The 24852-nt window shown below is 42.5% G+C and overlaps 1 protein-coding gene across 3 annotated transcripts in view; it reads left to right on the top strand.

Annotated features, from left to right (window-relative positions):
* Positions 1-24852, top strand: part of phactr3a (phosphatase and actin regulator 3a) — a 33366-nt gene that overhangs the window by 3181 nt on the left and 5333 nt on the right. Inside the window, exons 2-7 of one of the 3 annotated variants that reach the window (XM_035158431.2) lie at positions 16249-16410; positions 17730-17897; positions 18455-18670; positions 19000-19228; positions 19591-19841; positions 21318-21471. In XM_035158431.2, coding sequence (XP_035014322.2) covers positions 16249-16410; positions 17730-17897; positions 18455-18670; positions 19000-19228; positions 19591-19841; positions 21318-21471 — 1180 coding nt within the window. Of the gene's footprint in view, positions 1-16245; positions 16411-17729; positions 17898-18454; positions 18671-18999; positions 19229-19590; positions 19842-21317; positions 21472-24852 lie in introns of all 3 variants that reach the window. The other 2 variants (XM_035158430.2, XM_035158429.2) reach the window with 2 other exon arrangements.

Genomic DNA, 24852 nt, shown 5'->3' with positions numbered 1-24852 from the left:
TGCCCTTACGACCCTTAGATGACAGGCAGTATAGATTACGGATAGATGCATAGTCTATAAAATGTCACAAGTAAAAAGCGCACATTACACTTTCTGTATGTCTTTAGATTGAAACTAAAAGTAAAATATGGTAAAAGAAAAGCAGCATATTCTCCTTGTGGGAATTAGCAGAAGTTTGTCCTGCTGGATAACAAACTGAGAAAACTAATAAAAAGTCAAAGTGATCAATCAACTATTGGAATATTGAACAAAGTATTTCACAATTACTGTTGCTGTGAATGTCTTCTCCTCCTTCTGCAGTAATTCCTGAAGGAAATAATTTTCCCCTTTTCGGGAAGTCAGATAAATGAAAAGCATTGTCCCTGGAGCTCACAGGGATCAGTCACCTTGCTCAGGCCGACTTCAGCTCAGTGAATCTTCGCTCACATGGCGACTTAAACCCCTGAACAGTTGAACCCACTTTGTCCAGTTACAGAACAGCGTCTCACCACCAGTTACTTCTGATCAGTGGCTTTTTAAGGTCTCATCCTCCTCTGCTGGTCTCACTGATAGCTGGATAATCCTTTCAGATCAGACTTCAGAAGAATCTCTGAGGATTGCAGGTATAAGTAAAGCCCCCACTCTCCTTGTCTTACCAAACCCTTGTGAAAGCTGATATCGGGCCGTGACGATGACTCACCCCAAACCGGAGCAGCGTCTTGTGCGTAATACCGCGCTTATATGGGAAATTCTGAGTCAGCCGCTCTTATATAATGTGCTCCCCATTTAACATGGCTTTGTTCAAAATGACGGCATAACAATGTACACAAACTGGTTTTAACGTCACAGGAATTCCTTACATAAGCTCCATGGATTTAAAAGAAATCAGTTTTAACATCTGAATGAGCAACTGTGGCATGAAACAGTGACAAAGATGCAGATATATACAGAGCATACCTACATTTATACAAATGACACTGAACCTTCTAGTCCAGTCCCCAGCTCTGTCTTTCAGAGAATCTGAATCCCAACCGCATATCCCTCTGTTCTCTAGGAAAAGAAAAGTTAAAGATGGTGCAGAAACACAGAGGCCAGCTGGGTCCTGACAGGCCGTGAACTAGAAGCATCTTTTTTGTGTGTCCGCTCTATGACGAGGCATTTCGAGGACCCTCAACGGTGTAAGAGGAAGCGATGTGGTTACAGTGGTGTTTGGTGTGGATCTCTATCTTACCGGCCTTTTTGATTTATTTTCAACATCCCCTTTAGTTTGGAGACAGGATGTGAACTTGTTGCATTCCTCCAGGGATGTGGTGGGTGAATAAAACAGCGGGAGAACAACGAAGTGAGAAGTTGTTTTCGTTCTAAAAACGTGAGCGGAAGTGAGAATCAGACACCAGAAAATAACTCCTCTCCTACACTTGAGACTGTTAATATCTCAGAATGACACCACGCTGCGTGTGTGTGTCCATGTCGTCACTGTTACGAAGCAGAAACCCACCTCAACACATTCAAATCAAGTATTAAGTGTCTAAGGGGGAGATTTGAAGTGATTTTTTAAAATACAGTTAAGTTACAATAATACTTGGATTTACTGTTGCCTTTACAGGGATTGATGCATGGTATAAAGTAAATTCCCCCTCATTAAAAATGAAATAATTAGTTCAATTAATCAGTTGATTAATCAAAAATGAATCGGCTACTTTTTTTGCTAACGAATAAATTGTTATTGTTTGAGAAATAGTTGCAACTTTTTGAATATTGGAATTTGCTTCATTACTCTTTTGTATCACTGTAAACTAGAGATGTTCTGATATTGATATCAGTATTGGAAATGCCTCAGATCCGGCTGAAAATGCTGGACCAGGCAACAAAGAGTGTCTGAATCTATGTATCGATCACGTCTTTTAAGTTTATTCGTATCAACCGGAGAAAACTGCAACTTCTTTTCCTGGAAATCCCTTCTTCTTTGCCGCTTCAAAATATCAGTCACGCTGCTCTGCCACAGACGAGTACTGTCTTTAGAGCGGCAAAGAAGAAGTGATATCTGGTAGTTTAGTGTCAGTCAGAGCTGGATGAAATGTCAGCAATTTGATCATATTTCATGCTGGAAAGTCCCACAAGTAGACTCTAGTAGCACTAGTGTTGCCAATTACACCATGAGCAATCTCGTGAAGAATTTGAAGAACCATTGAATGAAAGAGCACAAGGACTTTACCGAGGTGAAGGGAAAAAGGATTTGTGTTCTTTTTTAGTTATTACTGTCAAACTAGATGATAAAAGAAGTTCTACAGCGTTGATTCTTTGTATGTATTTGTTTTTCAAAGGGTTTAACCTGAGCCAGGTCATACAACAATGATAGCCATCATCACTTTTACGGGGCTAGTAGGATACAGCTGTTAAAATACGTGATGTAATTTTTTTTTTATGGACTGTTATCAGAACAATACTTTGTATCTGAAAACACGCAAAGTCCAGGTATCGTTTAGGGAAGGGAAGAATGTTATCGGAACATCTCTATTGTAAATAGAGATAAATAGAAATAGAGTATCTTTGGGCTCAGGACTGTTGGATTGACAAAACAACACATAATGAAAACATCACCTTTGATTCTACGATGGGCATTTATCAATATTTCATGACCTTGTGCAGACAAAACAATCTTTTTTCCACGAAAATAAGAACAGCAGAGTATTTGATTTTGAATACAATTATTGGGCGCAGTGAAATCTCCATCTCCTGCTTTTGGGTTCTTTTTGGTTTTGATTCAGTTTTTGCTGTCATCCCGGAGAACACAGCAAAACCCAAGAACACATCAAGCCACACGCACACGGACAAGATGACAGTTTCATAGTGATAGACAGTGCAGATATACACGAGCTCGATTTGCTCTTCGGAGGAGCCACCTGCACAGGCATCAAACTTAGCCTAATTAGGTCCTTACTTCCTGTTTTCAGCAAGCGTAGCTGTAATCCTCGCCACAGCCACGACCTATTCGTCATGGTCAACCCTGAGGGACTGTGAGTCAGTCAAGGCCACCTGTTAGTATAGTGGCCACTGGGGAGATATTCATTCCTCCTCCATGATGGACAGAGGTCCCCACAGAGGCCAAGAAGGAATGATCAGCCATGGGGAGTCAGAGATAAACTTCCCTGTCGCCTGTGCTCAGCATCGTGGAATCTCTCTATTTATATTTTTGTTTATCATTAATTGATGTAGTCGAGACTGTGGGAAGCAAATCTTCCAACAGGAGTCACACTGCGATCGTGATGCATATCTGCCAGCACATTGTCGCAAGCAATGACTCATTCAGTCATTTATACTTACAGAGTTTACTGTATTTGGTGAGAGTGGGCGATGAGAAGAAAGATGCTCAATAACACATGATATTAAAAAGTGACTGGAAACTAACGGAAGGATACATCTGAATGAATGAGATGAAAAACTTGGTAGAAGCTTTCCACACAGTTTGGATTGTGTCAGTGCTACTCGGGGTATATACAAATATCACCAATACTACAACTCTACTCCATAATGAATTTAGTTTGTGTGTCAGAGTCTCGTGTCCATTTAAAGAAATGATGATAATGGGATGTAATAACAGCGGAACACCACTGAGCCATTAGCTAATAGGAGTTTCACTTCAAATCAAATTAGGCCACAAAAGAAACTCACTAATTTCTGTCCCTTAACACAACTGGATGATGTTCTGTCACACTGCGGCTCCATGGCCGTTGAGTAGTGAGCGGGGATAAGCTGCGTCCAGACGCCTCGTTGAGCTCTGCTCTCTGCGGACGCTGCCACTCTCCTCCAGCCGCCCATGAAAATGGAGCACAAAAATGACGACAACAACAAAAGCCCTACATCATGCCTGCTCCCTGTGGATGCCGGAGCAGATTAGGAGTTTTGACAGCGTTGGAGCCATTTGTTGCTGCAGCTGTGGTTTGCATGCGTGCACCTGTGTGGTTTTTTTGGCGTGTGCATTCATGTGCACATGAATCTGCTGGAGAACTGGCAGGTCTGTGCAGACGCATGCTATGTAAAAAAAAAAAAAAAAGAATAAAAAAATAAATCTCAGCCGGAATGTGCTCGTAGCTGACTGTCAGGCAGCTGAACAGACAGCTCACAGAGAAGGAAGACCCGAGCAGCCCCGCACACCTGTCAGAGACCCCGGCATAAAGGCAGCATGTAATGGAGCTATTTAACCTCCAAAGGCTGAGGTTAAATGGAGATCAGGAAGTTGCATGCTCGATGGTGTGAAGGGTAAAGAGCTGAGAGAGGAGACTCCTCTGGGCATCGTGGCTGGGAAGCAGTGGAGACACATTTTAGAGGAAAGGAGAAGAAAAGAAGCTGGAGAGAAAAGGTCAGGAGGAGACTGAGTCAGTGAGGCAGAGAGGAGCTGGGAGAGAGGGAAACAGAGCACGGAGAGAGAGAGAGAGAGAGAGACGAGGGGGCAGCGGCCTGCGTTGAAAGAAAGCCAAGAAGTTGTCCTAATTGCTAACTGGCTACGTTGAGATGATGGATGGTCTATAGGAGGCCATTAACAAAGAGGCAGGGGCTGTGTGGTCCTGATTCGGAAAGTCTCTGCATCAGCTCCAGTATCTGGCCACGGATCCTCTACATTTTTAAAGTGACAGTTAAATCAACAATACTGAATTCCTCTTTTTTACCCTTTTCATCTCCTTGCTTAGGTTTTGTTTCACCCCTATTTCTACACTCTCATACTTTTATCATATGATTGTTTTGTGCACATGATGATAATTCTGTGTGGGTTTGTTGTTGCATGCAACTCAGTCATCCTTAGTATGAAAATACTGATTTCAGACATGGCTGTATGACACAAGACAAAACATACCTGATGAGCAGAACCCAACTAATTTGGCTTTTTGGAGGACAATGGTGATACTGATATATTGACCATTAGATATATAGTATTCCTAAGATGTTGGTAACAAACACAATGAAATAGTTGAGGTTTGATATTTTACAGAATCGTCTTTATTGGCCACGTATGTGTACACATACAAGGAATTTGACTCTGGGTTTACATTGCTCTTAGTATACTTACATGGAAATAGACAAACAGCTATAGGGACAAATAAGTTAAGGAATTGTACAAAAAGATTATCTCGGTGGAAGGTCCAAACTGTACATTACAATATCGTGTGAACAGAAAGTAGAATTTGCAGAATATTGGAAACATATTGGACCAACACTACAAAAGAAAACACCGTGAGAGTATGTCAACAAGTCAGCTGGTTCTTTGTGTTGTCGACAGTACAAGTTGAAATAAATAATAAATACCGTTTATGTATACAGACATAAACAACTATAAATACAAAAAATACAACCAAATATATATATATAGAACTTAAATAAATAATATAGAAAGGGTCATATTGTACTATACATTTTTTATGTAAAATATAGATGCACATTAATGTCTGGGTTGTTTAAAAAAAATAGGTTTTCCTATATGTCTTTGAAAGGCTCATATTAGCTGAGTTGTCTCGCTCAATTGATAAATTGACCAGGCTCTATAAGTCAAGAAAGTCCCATTCATCATTCTTGTTCCCACCTCTCCAGGGTCAATAAGTTTGTATGAACCACAGCACTCACACTGCCTCCCTCTCCTCATCCCACACTCACACATAGATATATTGTATCTTCACCTGTTTGTAGCTGCAGTGTCCCTCTGTCCTCACAAACCTGCCTGATTCAATAAGGGATAGATGAAAAGGACACAGGGGATTCCCAGGACGTGGAAACTAAGGAGACAAGGAAGGTTAAGGATGGAGTGAGAAATAAAGAGGAGAGAAACCTGAGGCAGGTAAAGCCCAGGGAGCTACGTTAGGGGAGGAGATACGTTACAGCAGGCTGACAGGAAGTGGTTTGAGGGAGGCCGTCCACGGAGTGTCTGTTTGATAGGCACTTACACCACAGTGTTATCGAGCATCTCCGTCAGGGCCTCTCAGGAGATGGTAAATGAAATGCATAGCCAGATCAGATAACTGCACTAGAAGGAATACAATTATAAATGGGAAATAAATCGAAGCTTTTTATTTTGTTGATGGATGTGAGCTACAAAGAGAATAGAGTAAAATCTACTAGAGCCAAATCCAGTGATATTTAAAACCTATTGGCACTGATGTGCGTTTGTACAAAACTTGGAACAACTTGAACCTAAAATGATCCTATTAACCATGTATTGTCCATTTTGAGTCGTGAGGGTAAAGAGTTTCACTACTCATACCCAAAATCATCCGTCCAAATCAGTAATACATAGGTTTTGGACACAGTAATCATGAATCTTCTTTTTGCATCATCACTGACTGTTGTATTGTCACAAAACTGCACAAAACTGTTTTTGGATTTATCAAATATGAAGACTAGTGTGTCAGAAGGTAAAATCTAAACATATACTACAGTACTCTAGCAGTTATTTGAATGTACCTGTTTCCCCCTGGCTAAAATTGCATTATGATGATGATCTCGATCACTGGTCATTACTTGTTATTTGCATGTTGTATTGTGGGATTATTTGAGTTCACTGTGCAGAGTGTTATAATTCTCTCTGACTGACACCCTTGAATATTCATTTTGCTGTCACACAGACAATTCAGCAGCAGCAGTCGATTACAATTTATAACAAAAGGATCATCACAATCTCACAATCTTGCTCCGCTACCGACTGTTGAAATTTTATTAAATGCACTTTGACTTACTGTAATTTATAATTCAACTGATAGAAATTCAATTTATAACTGTGATTTGATGATCGATTAATAATTCCAGTCATTTATCAGGGAATAGTGTCTGGTTCATGCTTCTCCAGTGTGAAGTTCTGCTTCTGTTCTCTACCCATCGTTATTGCAGATTTAATAATGGCAGGATTTGAATAATGGTTTAAGCAATTTGACGACATCACCCTGTTTCTGATGCATTTTTCTGACCTGCATAAACTAAACAACTATTTGATTAATTGAGAGAATAGTCAGCAGATTAATTATAATGAAAAGAGTCATTAATTCCCAGCCTTCCACACTGCCGGGATAATTGCAGACACATTCTTCTGTTTTTGTGGGAACTATTCTAAATATTTGTACAGTAAGAATTTGACCGCGCTATAAATAAAAATGGTGCAAAGGAAATGTATTGTATTTGAGTGGGAATAGGGAGTGAGTTTGGACTTGAGTCTTTGTTGTAGAATAGCAGAGCGAGTCTCAGCACCATGGACAGCACCAGCCTTTGCATTGCAGAGCTGTGGTCTGTGTGCTGGTGAGTCTGTCCGGGTTTCCTGCTGGGAAACAGGCCCAGTTATTTTTTTATTTTCCTTTTTTTTTGTACTGATGACACGTTAATGATGAAAGCACATTGTGCAGATACTGGCACAAATTTCCATTTCATTTGATTATCCCATACATCTTCGTAAGCCAAAAGTCCCAATCCAATCCCTTTTAAACTGTGACTGGAACTGTGGCCAAGCCTGTAGTACAGAGTTTGAGATCGTTATTGATGAGTAGGTGGCTTCTAGCAACTCCTCCTTGTGTGGCCCAAACCTGCCACCAGATAATGTCTTTTTCACCGTGGAAACGTCAGCACGACTGCAGCTTGTGTCGTCACACAAGAGAATGTGTTTCAGTAACTAGACACTTTCCTAGTCTGCCATCAGAACCAGACGCCTCTCACACCAGACTTTACTGGTGAAGTGACTAATACTTTTACTCTAACCTAACGAATGCATTTATCGAAACAATTTTTTTTCTATTTTAATTTTTCAGGCAAGATATACAGAAATTAAACTCAGCGGCTGTCATGTAGTAACATCGTCATAACACGCAAATGTCCTACGTAGGTCTTTGTATAGGAAAATACGGCCATGCATGTAACGTCTGGACTGTTCAAGTATATCCATGTATCTGTGATGAATGAGGTTGGCGGACAGTTAGTGCACTGACTCGTGTCTGCACAGTCTGGCGTCACAAAATGAGCTGCTGGCCACTGTTCATCCTGGCCCCTGCATGATCTACTCGAGGTCCAACACAGGGGATGAATGCAGCTTTTTGGACAATAAGATGCTTAAAAAAAAAACGTCATGATATTTTGAACTCAATTTTTGTGCTTTGCTTGAGGAGTATCAGATCTGCACTCTACTGTGCAACACGGCAAACCTGTTCTAGTTCCACAGCTGCACACTTGAGGGAATCCGCAAGTGGGAGTGAGTAGCATCCTTGCTGTGGGAACCTGTTAGCAGATTACAGTGCTAACAGCAGTGATGTGTGCTGTTCCTCTGTGAACGTCCCACTGTCTCTACTGAGACCACAGCACACTCTCCTTTCCTCCAGAGGCAGCGGGAGCCCAGTGGAACTGAGCTACCAGCTGCGGTAGCAAGTGTAGACACAAGAACATGCACACTGACGCTCACACACATCATGGCTGGAGTGAGTATTTGTCTGATATGCTTCCTCTCTCACTCTCGTGCACGCTCTCAGTGTTACGCTCTGTTTGAATTTTTCAGGCTTTGACCCAAATCAGTGGAAATAACTGGAATAAATAGCACACCGTCGCTCACCCACCTGAGTCTTTAACTAGCCTTGTTGACTGAAAACGCCCACGCCACGCTGCACCTGTGCGTAAACCTAGAGGGGGACAGCTCACATAATTTACATTTGCTATTATCCCAAGCAATTAAAAATGAGTAAATAGGAGACCGGGATGAATTGATACAAACAATGACCTATTGGTTCCTGACAAAGTCTTTTTTAACATGAGGCTTTCTGACATTTTTTTGTCAGCGCCGTCTAAAAGTGTAATTTTATAATTAGAAAAAAAGCCTCTCTGTCAAGAGGCGCCTGCATCGCAAGCAGCACTTTTGAATATATGAACGGAGCTGAATGTGTCAATATGAATCTCGCAGCTTGTTAGATTAATGTGATAGACAGCGGGAACAGCCTAAGGTATGAAGGCTGAACCAAGACTTCCATTACCTGATTGGAAGGAGCCTTTTGATGGAATAAGATGAGATCTCTCATAACGGGAACGTAGCTGAAAGCTTTACTACGGGCGGGCTGTGTTCCTGGACACAGTCGGGATCTTCCTCTTCCTCTAATGGTGGTGGTTGTTGTTGGGGGAGCAGGTCGGAAAGACACTTTCTAAGGCTCGCCCTGTGAAGGTGACAGGAAAAGCACTTTCAGCGGTGACATTTTGGCCCACTGGGTGGATGTGATGGCTGCAGTGGGCACTTCACCGTTGGCCTCTTCTTTTTTTGTTGTAAAGCAGAGGCGATGAAGAGGGGATAGTGTCTGGGTCTACATGTGTATATGCACTGTGTGCTTGTGCATGTGTGTGTCTGGAGTTATCATCCATATTTTGAAAACTTTCTGTTTAAGCAGTTGCACCTATTTTTAACATTAGGAGTCAATTACTGTTCAGGCCAACAACGCAAACTTTCACCAGTATGTTACAGTTCTTCATCTTGCTTTGAAACCCTCCTACCTCCTATAAAGACACTTAGTCATATTTATATTTACTTGACACACCTACATACTGTGAGCAGTTTGGGTTATTTCATATTCGATTTCTCTTTTTGTATTTTTATCTGTGTGAGGCCCTGCTGGCAAAACTATGACACTTGTCATTTACTTGTGTCGCAGTTTGTGTATTCGAGTCAAAACGTGACAACTTTTGCTGTTTTGATCAAACTGCATCCACACAGTCCTGAAGAATCCCATTAGCTGAGTTTTTGACTCAATAATTAGTAAAGAGTAAGAGCCAGTATTATTTTATTCAACTAACTCATGGTTTTTCATTTTTCTTGTTGGGCACTTTGGTGCATTGTTAAGAAAAGAGCTATATAAATAAATAATATTATTATAAATAGTACGGATGTTTTTCAGTCATGAATATACATTGTTTTAAAGAGGTATTGTAGTGATATAGTATTGCACTAAAGTTGTCAAATTTATGAGAGACAGATAAAAAAAGAAGAATGGTCAGCTATGGAACTGAGGATGAGATACTTGATTAGTCCCTACGATAAGATAAGGCTACACTATGCTAAGATACGTTACAATACGATATGATATGCTATGATACAATACTTAGGATACGATATGATACTTACGACACAATATTATTTGATACGATACTTCAGATACGATACAACATAATGTCCAAAACAATTTGAAACATCACTACAGAGTTTGTAAGGCTGTCCGTTCAAAGATATTGTTTCTTAGGTGAACCCACGAAACCTTGGGGACGTCACAAGGAGGTTTTCTTTTTCAAAGTTGAAATATCTTCTGTAGCTCCCCTTGATCTTGACTTTTTGTTTTACAGTCAAATGTCACACAGATATTAAAATGCACTTGATGATAACTAATGCAACTATTTAATCTCTGCTAGAACCGTCACAGAGATCCTTCCTGCAATCACCGCCACTCGATGCTACATCAATTTGTCCAGAAAGTGTAAACTCACTATGAAAGCAGTTAGGAAGCCGCCCTTGGATCTGTGAGGCTGCAGCAAAGGCTTACACGTGAAGCCACCCACTAGACCTCATTCTCAACACCAACATATGGTAACAAACAAGGGCCTCGGGCACTTCCTATTGGCTGCTGGCCTCACTGACATCATTTCACTCTCTTGATGCCAGTAGCCCACACGCCGGAGTTTCACACTTCAGCGGTATTCGCGTAGATAATCTGGAGGCTTGACCTTTGCACACTCATGTGGCCTTACACCAAGATATCCTGTCCTCTCAGAAATCAGTTCTCAGACAAATTGCACTACACAACGTCCACGTGCAGATGAGTCATCTGTTTACCTCAGGAACACAGTTACTTGAGGCCAGGACTTATTTATTAGAGCTAATGTAGACTGCTCAGTTAAATATTATGTTTTTTCCTTCATTTCTACTTAGTTAATTCAGCATAGAATGTAAAATGGAAATGTTGTACAATAGACTAGTCTTTCCCCTGCTAATGAAGTATATTGTTGTTGGAAGAATAAATCTGTTAGAAAAAAGAACACTTTATAAGAGACGGCTTTCGGATATTATTCATATCCATGTTAAGTGGATTTTGCTCTTGCTCCTGAGCTCCTGAATATTGTCATTTTGTGTACGTGTTCATTATTCCGTCTACCCTGCCTTTTATAAAACCACCATAGCTGACCACTTCCATTCTCGATCTCAGCCTCTCTTTCTCATTCCCACTCTTTCTTTTTACACTGCTTCAGCTCGTCTTCAGCTCACTCTCTCCATGAGAGTCGTTAGCTGGGTGTCCTGATTGTGGCTCGGGCCCCTGAGGCAGTGGGGCTACGGACAGATGGCAGCACAGTTGTAAAGCCAGGGGGGCAAAGAGAAGAGGGTAGCTGGCGTGGCGGTGGCTAAGGAGGTGGTCCATTCAAGGGCACATTGTCAGTTGCCCGGGTGGAAGGAGCAGGAGGCTGGAGCGAGGAGCCGAGGATCTACAGGGCCTGCAGAGGTGATGGGAGTCAGGGGTCCGTCTGTTGTTAATAATAGCTGTGATAAGAACTCTGAAGCACACATACAGTGTTTAAAGGCTGTTTCAATATATATTATTTGCTATAGGTTTGGTTTAGAGACGCTTGCAGCAGATACAGAGTCTACAGTCACGTAAGCAGCTGTGTGAGGCTGTGGTGCTTTGAGCAAAATGTGCTTTGAGCAAAATGCTAATTCTAGCTAATATCAATAGTTATCCCAATGTAATTTTCATCATTAGCTATATATCCAAAGCCCAATATATATCAATGTTATGCTAATGCATTGTGCAAGGTGGTATAAAACATGATTGATCTATCCAAAGATTTGCTGTTTATCAAGTGTTTGTCATTCTCTGCTCATAAAGAAGAGTTAAAACCACAACCTACACTCAAGACCAATTATCTGTCTTAAAAATGTATGTAGATAAAATGTTTGGCCATATCGCCAAGCCCTACATGCAACAGACGGACTGACATTCCCTTCCTCTAAGCAACTGCCCAAGAAAAATAGTTCTTACAGCATAAGAGGACAGTCTCTTTTAAGCTCATCCAACAGGTCAACAGAAATAGTATTTTATTGTGGAGGAGAGTGCTCCTGACTGTGCTCATTTTAGGTTGTAAATGTTACACTTTAACTTGAAGGACGAATAGTGCTTTTCACTCTTACCTGACAACTGTTCAAGGCCCTTTCAGCTTTCATATTCCTGAGTGCTGATTCCTGTGGAGAGGTTTAAACACCTGCTTGAGAAATGAGATGATAAGTACTTAATGTTTGTTGTAGCGACTTGTAATTCTGCTAAATGATGCCACAACAACTGTTGACATCATTCAGTCCCAGTGAACTAATAGATGAATAGTGGAGCGAGGTTTTATTCTGCTTTATCTTACCTTTCAATTCTATGTGGTCAGTATTAAAATCAGACACCCACTCATTCATATCAGCAAACTAAGGTTGTGTCCCTTACAAGCTCTCTGCTGAAACAAAGCTAATGATATTACACATCTCAGTGTGAATCCCTTTCATTGACAAATCTGAAAGAAAAAAAAAACACATTCAGAAATCCAGTATCACAGCAGAACAGAAGAGACTCCCTCTAACCCTTTTTCAGGTTTACACGTCACATATTATAAGAGAAAACTCTATTCCTGTTGGTTAGTTCTCACACTGAGCACTTGGGAGGAGGGATATTGTCAGCGTGAGCATGTGGGGGAGAGGCCTTATACTCCTGAATGTGCTGACAAGCTGGTTAAGTGGGGTGTGGTCCCTGGTGGCCCGCTAAAGCGCTCTGTTATAGTTTTCTTGCCAAGTTACATTATCATATTGTCGACTTTATTTCCACTCTTTAATCATTTCTGAGCTCACGCTGCACTAATGCCGGAGGAAGCTGAGCAGTCATAGTGTACATTTGCCTGCATTGCTGAGGATTTACATGACATATATAATCATTTCTCTCTTTAATTTAATCTTGTATTTTGTGTTCAGACCTGACACCACCCAGTGTGTGTGTGTGTGTTGGAGAGCAGCAAAACACACTGCATCAGCATGACACACGGATTTAACAAATCCTATTTGCATGGCTATATTAATTAGAATGGCACATCATCGCCACATGGTGCATGTCGTCCATTCATGCTTGTCTGACACACATTTCGATACATCCTCATCCAGCGGATAAATTAAATCTCCGTGTGCATGCATGTGTTTTCACCTAATTCCCGGGCTCTGCTCGGACACCTGTCATTTTCTCTGAACAACCAGCCCTTCTATGAAAAATGAAGTTACTTGATATGCATTATAAATAGCTGCTCCGTGATTGGACGAGCCCAGATTCTCCTGGAAGCTCTTCCGTATAGCAACAGTCCCCTCCCATCTCTCCTTCTTGCCTCTTTTCCCTGGAATCCCCCCCTCCTTATCCCCCCTCCTTCCAATCTCCTTCACTCTCTCAAAACGCAGACAGATCTTGTCCTCCATGTGGCTTCACCCCTTACCCACAATGCACTGGGTGCTGCTATGGCTTTAGATGTGGCAGGCAGTGTCTGTGCAGGGGGCTCCTCGCCTCTTTTCTCTCCTCCTTTCCTCCAAGCTACAGACTGGCTTGCTCCTCCCGCTGGCTCCCACTGCTGCGGCAGCATCTGGATGTGGTCGCCATGGCAACAGCAGCGGGCCTGACCCCACCTCCTCTCCCTTTCTCCACATGCACACAATCTCTCTCTCTCTCTCTCTCTCTCTCTCTCTTTCTCATCCTCTCACACAGACGCCTTTCCCCCTCCCACTCCCCCTCTCCTTCTCTTAAGCTTTTTTTTCTCTGTGGGACTGGGTGCGCTTCCTTCCAGCTTGACCTGGATTCGGCGTGAGGCGCCACGTCCGCCACGCTGAATGTGTGACAGTAGTGGTGATGACACAGTGAGTGCATGGTCAACTGACCTGTTTCCAGACACTTGAAGGGTCAAAAACTCAAACTGGAAATTAGCCCTTTTCGTCTCATCTCTTCTTCATCTCTTGTTTTCTGTCTTATCATACTTTTATTTTTATTTCTCTCTCTGTGCCTTGTGTCTGCTTTGCAAACCCCCTTTTTTCTTACCCCCATCTTATTCTTCCTCCTCTTTCTTTCCCTGTTGTCTCACTTACTTTTTATTTTCTTTTTATATTTTTCCACGTTCTCCTTGTCTCTTTCTCCTTTCCGCTCCTTCCTTCTTTCTCCTCTCCTCTCCTCTCTTCTTCCCTCCCCTCCTCCAACAATCTCTATCCATGTGCTTCAGGGAAGAAACAAGGGGCTGCACACAACAAAAAAAAAGAGAAAAAATCATGTAAAGGAGTCAGATGTATCCTCCCTCCTCCTCCATCATCACTGCACTCCACTTCACACCCCGAGCCGCTCTACGAACCCTCCTCCCCATCACAAATCCTCGCCTCCTCCTCGGCTGAATATTTGAACAAAGATTTATCAGTCTCCTGGAGGCAGCTATAGCTCTGTTTTTGTCACATTGACGTATGTAGCTCAAAAAATACACAGCGTTTATTGTGCATTTCCTCTTGCTTGGCCCTCTTTGTGACTGTAGATGAGGGCAACCCAGCAGCACTGTGCGCACATGGAGCTGTAGACCCACACTTTGCTTGAGATGAGTCACAGTCAAGTTTTCCTCTAATCAGGGAAAATTGTTCTCTGTGCAGGGAGGGAAGTACAGTAGGTAGTAAAAGCTCATCTATTACGACAGATAATTTAATATCATGGGCCGCACTCTACAGATTATCACATACTTTTTCATTTGTTCTAATTCCTTTTATCTGAAATATAGTTTATAGATGAAACAATATGAATCTCAGTGGTTCTGTTTAAGTGATTGTTGAGACTATTGTCTGCATATTCTTTTTTTTTATTTGTATCGTTATGAACCTTCTTTTACAGTATTTGGTTTCTCATGTTCTGATGTGCATATGGTGCTTTGACTGTATATAACCATGCATTTTTATTTGTATTTTATTTGATGGTTACATCGTGACACGAGATCAGGGATTCTATCCTCTTCAGACATACAGGACATGAGTCAACTTGGCTTTGTGGGAAGAAACAACAAAAATACACTGGATCTGCTCTGAGATTCTGCTCTGTGGCATTTTGGAATATACTTAAAGATGTTCCTTTAACAAGAGCAATTTTGGGAACGTCTCAGAAAATGCTGGGTCTGGCATTGGCGAGTATGCAAATCAATGTACCGATCTGATACCATGTCTTTAAAGTAGTTTAACATGGGGGAAAAAATGCATTTTTCTTTTCCAAGGGAAATCACTTCTTTTATCTTTGTTCTAAAACGACAGTTGCACTCTACTGTACTGCAAGAGGAAGAAGAGGAGGAAGGGATTTCTGGTGGTGTAGCATTAGCCCGAGCTTGCTAACATGTTAGTAACTTTTTTCAATCTTTCTCACTGGAAAGTCCCACAAGTAAAACAGCAACGTGTGCTGTATGCAAGACTTCAATTTCGAGGGGTTGCACTAGGGTTACGAACTTCAAAACTAGCCATCTCATAAAGCATCTGAAAAGCCACTTCCATACAGGTTTAGTAGGATATATCTGCTGAAATACATTATAAAAGTTGTTATCTAAATGCACTGCCATCAGATTGATACGCAAAGTCCGGGTTTTGGAATTGGTATCGGGAAGTGAAAACTATTCATCCTGAAAACATTGATCACTGAGAAGACACACAGTGTGTTGAGTAAGAGCTAGGACATATGATATAAAAACATGGAACAGTGGAGCATTAGAATACGTTGTGTTGTTTTGCCCGGCCCAAGTCTGATGCTGGCCCATCTGTCGGTCTCTGAGGAAAAAGGCGTCCTCTCAGGGCCTCCCTGTGTCTCTGTGTGCTCTGGTTCTTCCTCCACATGTGGACAGTGAGGGATATTCACTTTGAACACGTATCACTCGGACAGATTCACAGGAGAATTACACCCACGAGAGTGTGTCTTGATCAAATGAGTCTTTTCTAATTGAATCTGTTCAAAGCACTCGGAGTCCATCATGGCTCATTCAGTGAGGTGAGCGTACTAATTGTCTTCTGCCTTCTCTCTCCCTCTTCTCCTCTCCCTTAAACTTCTGCATGTTTTCCTTCATCCCCCCCTCCCCATACTCTCTCTTTCCTTGCACTTGACCCGTCTCCTGTTCACACCTCCGCCCATTTAATCCTCACCCCGTCTCATCCTCCTGCAACACCTCTCTCTGCCCCTCTCCGGGCTTCTCCTCCACCGCCTCTGTCCCCTGAAGTAGAGGGGCTGGACCAGCAGAGGGTGCTGAGGACGGGTTGCCTGGTGACCAGCGTCCACACTCCACCCATCCGGCGAAACAGCAAACTGGCCACGCTGGGGCGCATCTTCAAGCCCTGGAAGTGGAGAAAAAAGAAAAATGAGAAGCTCAAGCAGAGTTCCACAGGTACGGGCCGCAGGGTGGTGGGTGTGAAGGGGAAGCTGTAGATTGGTTCCAGAAACACAAGCACCCACTCACATTACTCCTCATCCCTTCTAATGAAAGATAATGAGAGGGTGTGGTACGAACAGCTGAAGGTATTACCAGAAGGCCTCTGTAATTATCTGTATAAAATGACATTATGTTTGCTGCAAATTAAAAGAGATTTTACAATGTTTTCAACATGCGGCTGAATTTCCTCTCCAGGAAATGGGAAACGATATATATCCTTGAAGTAATACGTTATATTGTGTGAAATACAAAATAACAGTAAAATAACAGTAACAACATTATTAACTTTATTTATAACGTAACAATGAATTTGCCTGAATAATATAGTAAAGTGCCATAAGCTTGGTTCACAATATACCATCTTTCTTGCCTCCATCTTTGTTTGGATTAGGAAACAGAGCTGCAGCTGCAAAACTGGTTAAAAAAATAATTCTATCAAACACAATTTGTTTCTCAAACCAGATGGTTGAGAGAGTCTGTGATACTTCTGGATAAATCTACATTTGTTAATCAGCTTTAATTCTTCTGACATCTTTTTTGTATAGCTATAGAATCAAAATGGCAAAGGTCTGTTGCATCATTGGTCAGTCTGTCTGTCCCTCTCATTCAGTCTCCTGATCTGTTCAAGAGTTACATGCCAGAGCTATTTCAAATAAAATATTCTCCCAAAGAGATTTATAGTAATTCATATTATATCTATTCACAGAAAAGTTTATTTTTCTTTTAATTTCACTGGTCTAAAGGTGAAAATACACTTAAAGAAGATGGGATGGCCACTAAATGCTGTTTTGTTGTAAATGTATTTAAAATGTTGTCTAAAAAAAGGGAATTAAAATTAAAGTAAAATGTCACTCAGCAGTGTGCATAACTTAAACTTATAAAATTTAAATTCACTAGATCCTGATTTCTATTTGGATCTGCAACAAATTTTACACACATATACATACCAGACCCCTAAATAGGACTCCTGAAAATGCCCTATCTCGCAATGTTAAAAAATCCTGGATCCACCACCTGGTCCAGATCTGCCCCAACATTTAGTGGGTTCTCTCCTGACCCACATCTTTCCACCAAGTGTCAAAGAAATCATAAACCTGCTCACACACAGACAGGGGGTGAAAACATAACCCTCTTGGCAGAAGGAACAAAAGCAGGTACAGCATCAATATCAGAAACTATTTCTTTCTATCACTGAAGATAAAGGTCACATAATCTTATTTGTCCACAGACATTTTAACAGCTCCACACGCTTCTCTCCTCTCCTCCTGCCACAGATGTAGCATTATCCAGTGGCCTTCTATGCCACGACCCCAACTCTCCCACCCAGGGCTGCTGCTCGGACGGTGCAGTCCTGCTCGGAGGATTCGGGGGGTCTTTGAACTCAACCTTCACAGTCAGCAGCGTGGAATACCTGGGTCCTGAGGAGGAGCACCCCCCTTCAGGTAGGACAGACAATCTGACAGAATCAACAGAATCATAGAGCTGTTAAAGCAGCAAGTAAGAAATACGGTAAAATAGATTTGCCGTGGCCGGGTTGGCTCTATAGCTGATCAATGTGAGACTGTAGAAGATTGCTGTGATCAATTTGATAGAAGTTTGAGTTATGTGCACACAAAGTAATGGAGACATGTTCTACTTATGTGCCTGTAGAGGGCAGCAGAGACAACTCAATGATAATCTCAGCGCTCTCATAGAGATACATGTCCACTTTATGTGTATTTGACAAAAATCAATAAACATAATCAATCAATACTTTGGCAGGTAACATTTTCAAAACAAAATGTTACAACTACTGTTTTAAATTTTAAAATATTATAATTTACAGGCTTATATTTTCATTTGTATTTCAGTCTAATTAAGTGATATTATTTTCATTTATAACCTCACTGCTGTGTAAAATACTCCTTTAAAAGCTGCTTCCACCAGTAGTGCCATTGTGTTTGCAGTCTTTGCAGCAACACTCATAAATACTTTGTTCTTCTTCATTAATGTCCCCCAGTAGCCGCCCCTCTCCAGGACTGTGAACGAGTGGAGGACAATCTACCGCCGCCCGAGGACGAGGGAGACGAGAGGGTGCACCCTGCTGGGGATTTACCCGAGGGGCTGCAGGACGTGGGAGACCATGTGGAAGACAGACCAGAGGAGGAGATTCCTCCGGGAACCTCCCCACCACAAGTACCTCCAAAACTGTTGCCTCAGCTGAGTACTGGAGATGGTGAGTTAGAATATTCTAAGCTGAGCCACGTTTTCCAGCAGTTTGCAAGGAATCAGCTTTGCATTTTTTCCTGTGTTCCCATTTCCTGTCTCAAATTAAACAGATGTGAAGTCAGGTGGATTGCAGTCTGAATTCCTCTGAGTGAAAACCTTTACGTGTTTTCCAAACTTCAGCTCAGTGTCTGAAAATAAACTCCGGCCCCAGTGACCTGCAAACTGTTTTGCAGGAGAGAAAAAGAAGGAGGGGAAGAGATTGATTTTGTTTACAGTGTTTTTCTCCTCCTCCTCCTCCTCCTCCTCCTCCTCCTCCTCCTCCTCCCTCTCTTTCAGATTCAGGGCCTGTGTCGCTCCCCGCTCAGCTGCCAAACTCCTACCTCCCCAAGGAGCCTCCCCCCAGGGCCACAGAAAGCATGGCTTCGATGACCCTGCCTCTACGAGGGTCACTGGCCAAAACCTCAGGGTCACCACATCTAGGCAATATGATTCATCCTCCCATGCCACCTAGCTGCATTATGGAGGAACTGCAGAGAGCGTTCGCTTCCAAGAACAGGCAGGAAATGTGAGTCCTCAGTTTGACCCCATGCCTCTGTTTATATGAGCCGCCACACTGAGAAATACTGGGACAGTGAAAAGCAAATTAACTGCTTTGTTTAATGTCACTTATATCCCTTCCTGATTGGATATGATGATTATATACAGTACATATAGTGTGTAAAAGTAAAAGTATATATGAGTATAAGGTGACTAGAACGAGGCTCACAAATCTCCCATTTCTAACAATATGACCATTTGTACTGTCCAGGTTTACAAGTAAAAATCAATTGCTTTAAATCTAAAAATGTTTAAGTCTATATTTAAAATCTAAAAGTTCACCTCCACCCACAGCCATCGACAGTAATCCTTCTCTTGTTCTCCCCTCAGTGTCCATCAAGGGTGTGAGCAGGCCTCACCCCCGCGGCTGTGGTGTTCTGACGGGCGGCTCTCTCGCTCCTGCAGCTCTGAGAACCAGCACACGCTCTCTTTTGTGGGCGGCTGTGTGGGCGGCAGAGGGTCCGACTGGCCCAGGAAGGAGGCCGAGGAGAACAAGGAGAACATGCGGCTGGACCAGTGCTTCTCCAACACCTCGGGCCTCCCCAACGACCTGGAGGAATGGAACGACTCCGTCATCTCTGGTATGTTGATGAGCTTCATAGTGGGATTTTAAGTGCGGCCTCTAAGTATTTGGACATTCGCCTCTTGTTTTCGGCTCAATGCGGTACATATTGAATTTAAAATGAAATAATCACTCTGGGGTTAGAGCAACATTTTATTTGAATGTAGATACATCTGTACTATGATAATAGTTTAACCCTGTAATTGTCTTCCTGCGTTGACCTGAAATTGGAAGTACTGTCATTAGCCAACATCTTAATTATAGCTTGCATCCTGTAATATCGATTCCATCCTGGATCCTAAATACACCCAGGTTTTCTGTTGCCTCTCTTAGCTTCTGCTCTTTAATCAAACTAGCATTTGTTTAGGAAGTTGTAAAATTTAAAGCTGCACTAATTTATAGTTTAAAATTAACAATAGGTCAAGTTACTATGTAATGTGAAAGGGGCTGCTCGTAGCCAGGGGCCATGTAGTGGCCTGTTGGGGGGCAGTTTTCACAGTTACACAGTTTTCAGCTTAACCTGTTGAATTATAGCAGCCTTTATTGAAATAGAATGAAACATGGCATCTTACAACAAACCACATCTTAATATAAACTTTACCGACAAGCAGAGTTTCACACTGAGCTCAGAGGGTAAGTTATGTTATGTAAGTTCAGATGTGATGTGAACAACAGCAACCAGATCATTTTATTAATACCGAAATTATTATCAGTTGTGAAATATCCTTGTTGTTAAGGTCTGTGCAAATAAAAGACCCTGACAAATGGGCACCTGGGGGCAAATTTGCAACAGCCACAGGTTTGATTCTGACCCAACCCTTTGCAGCGTGTCGTCCCTGCTCCTTCTGCTAATGTCCCACATATTCCACACACCAAATGTCCAACAAACATCTTGAAAATGAATAAATATGTGAGTTTGAAGAGCACAACCCTGAAGCCCTATCTTGACAAGTAAAATCAAATCCTGGATCTCTCCATTTATCCTGATCTGATCCAAAGTATAAAGGCTTCTACTTTGGATCATGCCCCCCCACCCCTCCACAACATTTCCTGGAAATCTTTCCTGTGGTTTCTGAGTAATTCTGCTGAAAGACAGGCAGACACACAGCAATGGAAACACAAGGTTATTAAAGCAGTTCTGACACAAACTGACAGAGTGAACCTGAGGCGTTTGGGGTCCAGGTTGTTACATATAAATACTGTTTATAATTTTTTTTCACAAAAAGGGCTACATGACGTACAGTGATTTGGATCCCGAGGCTGAGAACCTGCACTTTACCATAATAATTATTGTTTCATTTGATTTCCAATGTGTTGCAGTAAACAGTACTTCCAAACTTCTCTATAAGTAATGCTCAGTCTGTGAGGAAACATAAGATCAAGCAGCGGGGGGGACATTTCGGGGATTAAAAGGCTTTACTCATTTACCGCACGCATATTGTTGGGTCCGGAAAAAGGGAGAAGATGTGTGTGAATGTGTGTTCGCATGTTGCAGGCACACTTCCTCGCAGGCTGAGGAAGGAGCTGCTGGCTGTAAAGCTGCGAAACAGGCCCAGCAAGCAGGAGTTAGAGGACAGGAATATCTTTCCCGTGAGGAGCGACCAGGAGCGGCAGGAAATTCGCCAGCAGATTGAAATGAAACTCGCCAAGTAAGTAATGAAATTGTCTTTACATCGTGATCTGTGAGCTGAGGTGAAGGCAATGAACATGACATTGATTGTTGTTGAACATCAGGCTGGATGATGTATTTTGTCTTGTGGTAGAAATATAAAAGGTTTTATTGACATCGGGGACAGAATTTCTCTTTGTCAATGCTTGGATATCTTTCTGGTTACAATCTCTTACTATCACAGATCTCATCACATGACTCAAATGTGAAAAAAACACCCGATCTCACAATGTTAAAGACATCCTGGATCCACCCCTTTGTCCGGATCCACCCCAAAATGAAATGGGTTCTTTCTTGATCAATCAATCAATCAAATTTCATTTGTATTGCCCATATTCACCAATTTGCCTCACAGGACAAAGTGTGACATCCTCTGTCCTCATAAGTCATGAAAAAAAGGACCAAACCAGCTCTGTTTACGTCCTGTTGATGAATTTACACATTTGTACATACAACTTGTGCCATCTACTGACCAGTAGAGGTACCTGCAACTAATCCAGCTCGAGTCTATGAACACAAACACTGAACAGAGTCTTAGAGACGATATAAGAGGTGAAATGTTTCTTTTGGTTTTCTCATGACATAAGATAACAGAACAAGTTGCCCTTTCTTGGCCCACGTCCCCTCCTTCCACCAAATCCTGTAATCCTGCAAACAAACAAACAAATAAACAAACCATCCAACCAACAAACAAATAAACAAACATAACCTCCTCACCGCTATTCATGGTGCAACAGTGCAAACCCGTGACAGACCCTGGCAATTCCCCTTCTGCGGGGACAGACTGCAGTAAATGCTAAATGACCTCGGTTACATAAAACCCAATGAGGTGAATGGGAGATAAAAAAGTGGGATCTGAACAGATGATCTGGTCGTGTTGCACAGACTTGATTTTTGTTGTATAATCACTCAGTGCTCAGAGGAATCTGTTTGGGAGTGATACTTTTCACTCGAGGCCAGTTCCTAATCATTTAAGCCTCTCTGTCATATTCCACCGCCACATGTAACTTCCAGATGTGGTTTGAAAATGAGCGATCCACTCAAACCAGAGAGCAGCCACCTGGAATTTAAGTCTCAGAAATATTCTGGCACGAGAATTACACTCATGTTCAGTGAATTCCTTGATGTTTCAAAAAGAACATTTAGCTGGAGAGCAACAAGTGCAGACAGACGCCGCTTCCAGGAAATCTCTTTGTACAAGACACCTTGTGCTTCCCTGCCAGGACGTTAATAGAACTGGTATTTGCGATCTAACTGAGAAACTTCCTGACGGCGGCAGGCTCGCGTGCGAATGTATCACAGTTCTTTAGCACCAGCGCATCAAACAGGGGCACACCACGGCATTGCATAACAAGCTGTGCGAGAATTCACAGCCGAGCACAGAGTGCCACCCACACTTTCTGGAGAACAAGATCTATCGTCTGTCTGTGAGGCGACTAAGAATACCTCCTCCCTCATCTATTCTTAGATTGACTGGAAGAAAAATGTTTTTATTGTAAAAGCAAAAACAAAAGCGTCCGCAGGTTAGCGAGCCCACGGGTTATGTAAAGTTGGGGATGGAGCATGACTGGGGCTTGGGTACCAGCCAGCGGGGGTCAGCGCTTTGAAGACGGAGAGGTTCCACTTGTGGCACAGCAGTGAAAGGAGCTGCCTGTTAGACAAAGAGCCGGTTTCAGGCGGCACATGGTTCAAAAGATTAATAGCCGTTTAAATGTCTTTACACGTACAAAATAAATGAATGGACTCGGAGGGATCAGGCAGGATTCCTTAAAGCAGCTTTGTTTTGTGTGCTGACGCTGCTGAGAGAAAAAAAAGAACATAAACCTCTGCTCCAGGATTTGGAACAGCTGTGCAAATCTGATGCAAAAAAAAGGCAGCTGTTCTCTTCTGCTGCTGAAGCTAAATAAGATATTTCTCCATCTTCAGCGTCAGGCATATGAGCAGAAAAATGCCTTTTCATTCTACTGTACGATGCACCGAAGGCACACTGCACCATTTGTTTGGGTGGTTGGTGTTGAGGAGGGGGGTGGGGGGGTCCTATGGCTAAATATAGCTCAGAGTGGGGAGGAGGAAAGGCAGACGTAGGCTCATTTCCCCCTGGGCATGCATACTGGATCCCAAAACAATCCATCACACACTACCCTGGATTTCTCTTCCATTTTTAGATTCTCTTTTTTCTTTGTCCGTCCGCTCACCTGAAGCTTCACAAAGAAAAGAAACCTGCCGTCACACATTCGCTGCTAATCAGGCAGAAGGTAGCATCAGGACTCACGGCGGGGGATAATGGCACCTTGTCTATCCGTTGTGTCAGTGATAGATGACCTTTCTATCTTTAGACTACCCCCCCGCCCGCCTGGCATTTTTACTGCCGCCGCACTCTGCTGCTTCTAATCTTAGCGCGTGACACTGTTCAATAATGCATCCCCCCCCCCCTTTCTCTCTCCAAATGTGTTGTCAGGGAGTTATATCAGCAGAAATAATGTGTGTGTGTGTGAGTGAGGGGCTACTGTACCTGAAAAATGGAGAAGCCTATTTTGGCCCCTTGTGCATTTGGCAGCAGAGATCAGATTCTGAAAGCCTCTGCCGCCCACTCCTCTGGTTTTTCTTTCCTTTGTTTGGATTTGTCACTCCTGCCCTGGCTGCCTCAGTGAGATTTTTCTATTGGAACCCATTTGATTGCAGAAGCTCCTGAGTGGCTGACGGAAACCCTGGTGCCAACAGGCGTTAGTGCGTCATCATGATATTCTGGGGATACCTTTTTTTAAAAAAAAGCTGCCATGGTATCCTGAAGGTGGATGTGGAGCGTAGTGGGAGAGAAATGGTGCAGTGAGTCAGTGTGTTGTCTCATGCGCTGATATTCCCATCACATGTGAAACCGTCTTCTGTCCCCTGAAAGCGGCGCGGGGTGGTAAACGTGATTCACTTGGCTCACGACGGGCAGAATCGGACTTTGCTACAGGAATATTTCGGTCTTGAGATTGAGCTCCGATTGATTCAGCGAGGAGACAAAGATATAAAAAGAAAAGGAGTGGGCAGTGCGTTTCTAAAAATAGCCTCAGAGTCGCTGCAAAGCACATACAGCTCCGTGTGTAGTGGAGAAATCCCCATTAGCGTGTTGCTAGGGAGAAGCGAGGCATTTCTGCAGGAAGACTCTATTGTCTCGAAGATACCAAGTGTTGTTGCCAGGCAACACAGCGAGCAGGTCAATAATACAGTGGTTCTATTCGCTGGGGCTTTGGAAGAGATTTTCTGTTTCACCAGTTTAAAACCTAACCGTGTCTGAGCTGCGGGGAACACTCAGTCCCTCCGTTGTGTTTTTGGAAAAGTCGTGATTCAGAAGGAGTCTCTGTCTCTTTGCTGT

The sequence above is a fragment of the Hippoglossus stenolepis genome, chromosome 6 (genome assembly GCF_022539355.2).
Source record: "Hippoglossus stenolepis isolate QCI-W04-F060 chromosome 6, HSTE1.2, whole genome shotgun sequence".
NCBI classification, from domain to species: Eukaryota; Metazoa; Chordata; class Actinopteri; order Pleuronectiformes; family Pleuronectidae; genus Hippoglossus; species Hippoglossus stenolepis.
The sequence above is the reverse complement of the archived record's forward strand: the minus strand, read 5'-3'. Positions and strand labels throughout refer to the sequence as shown.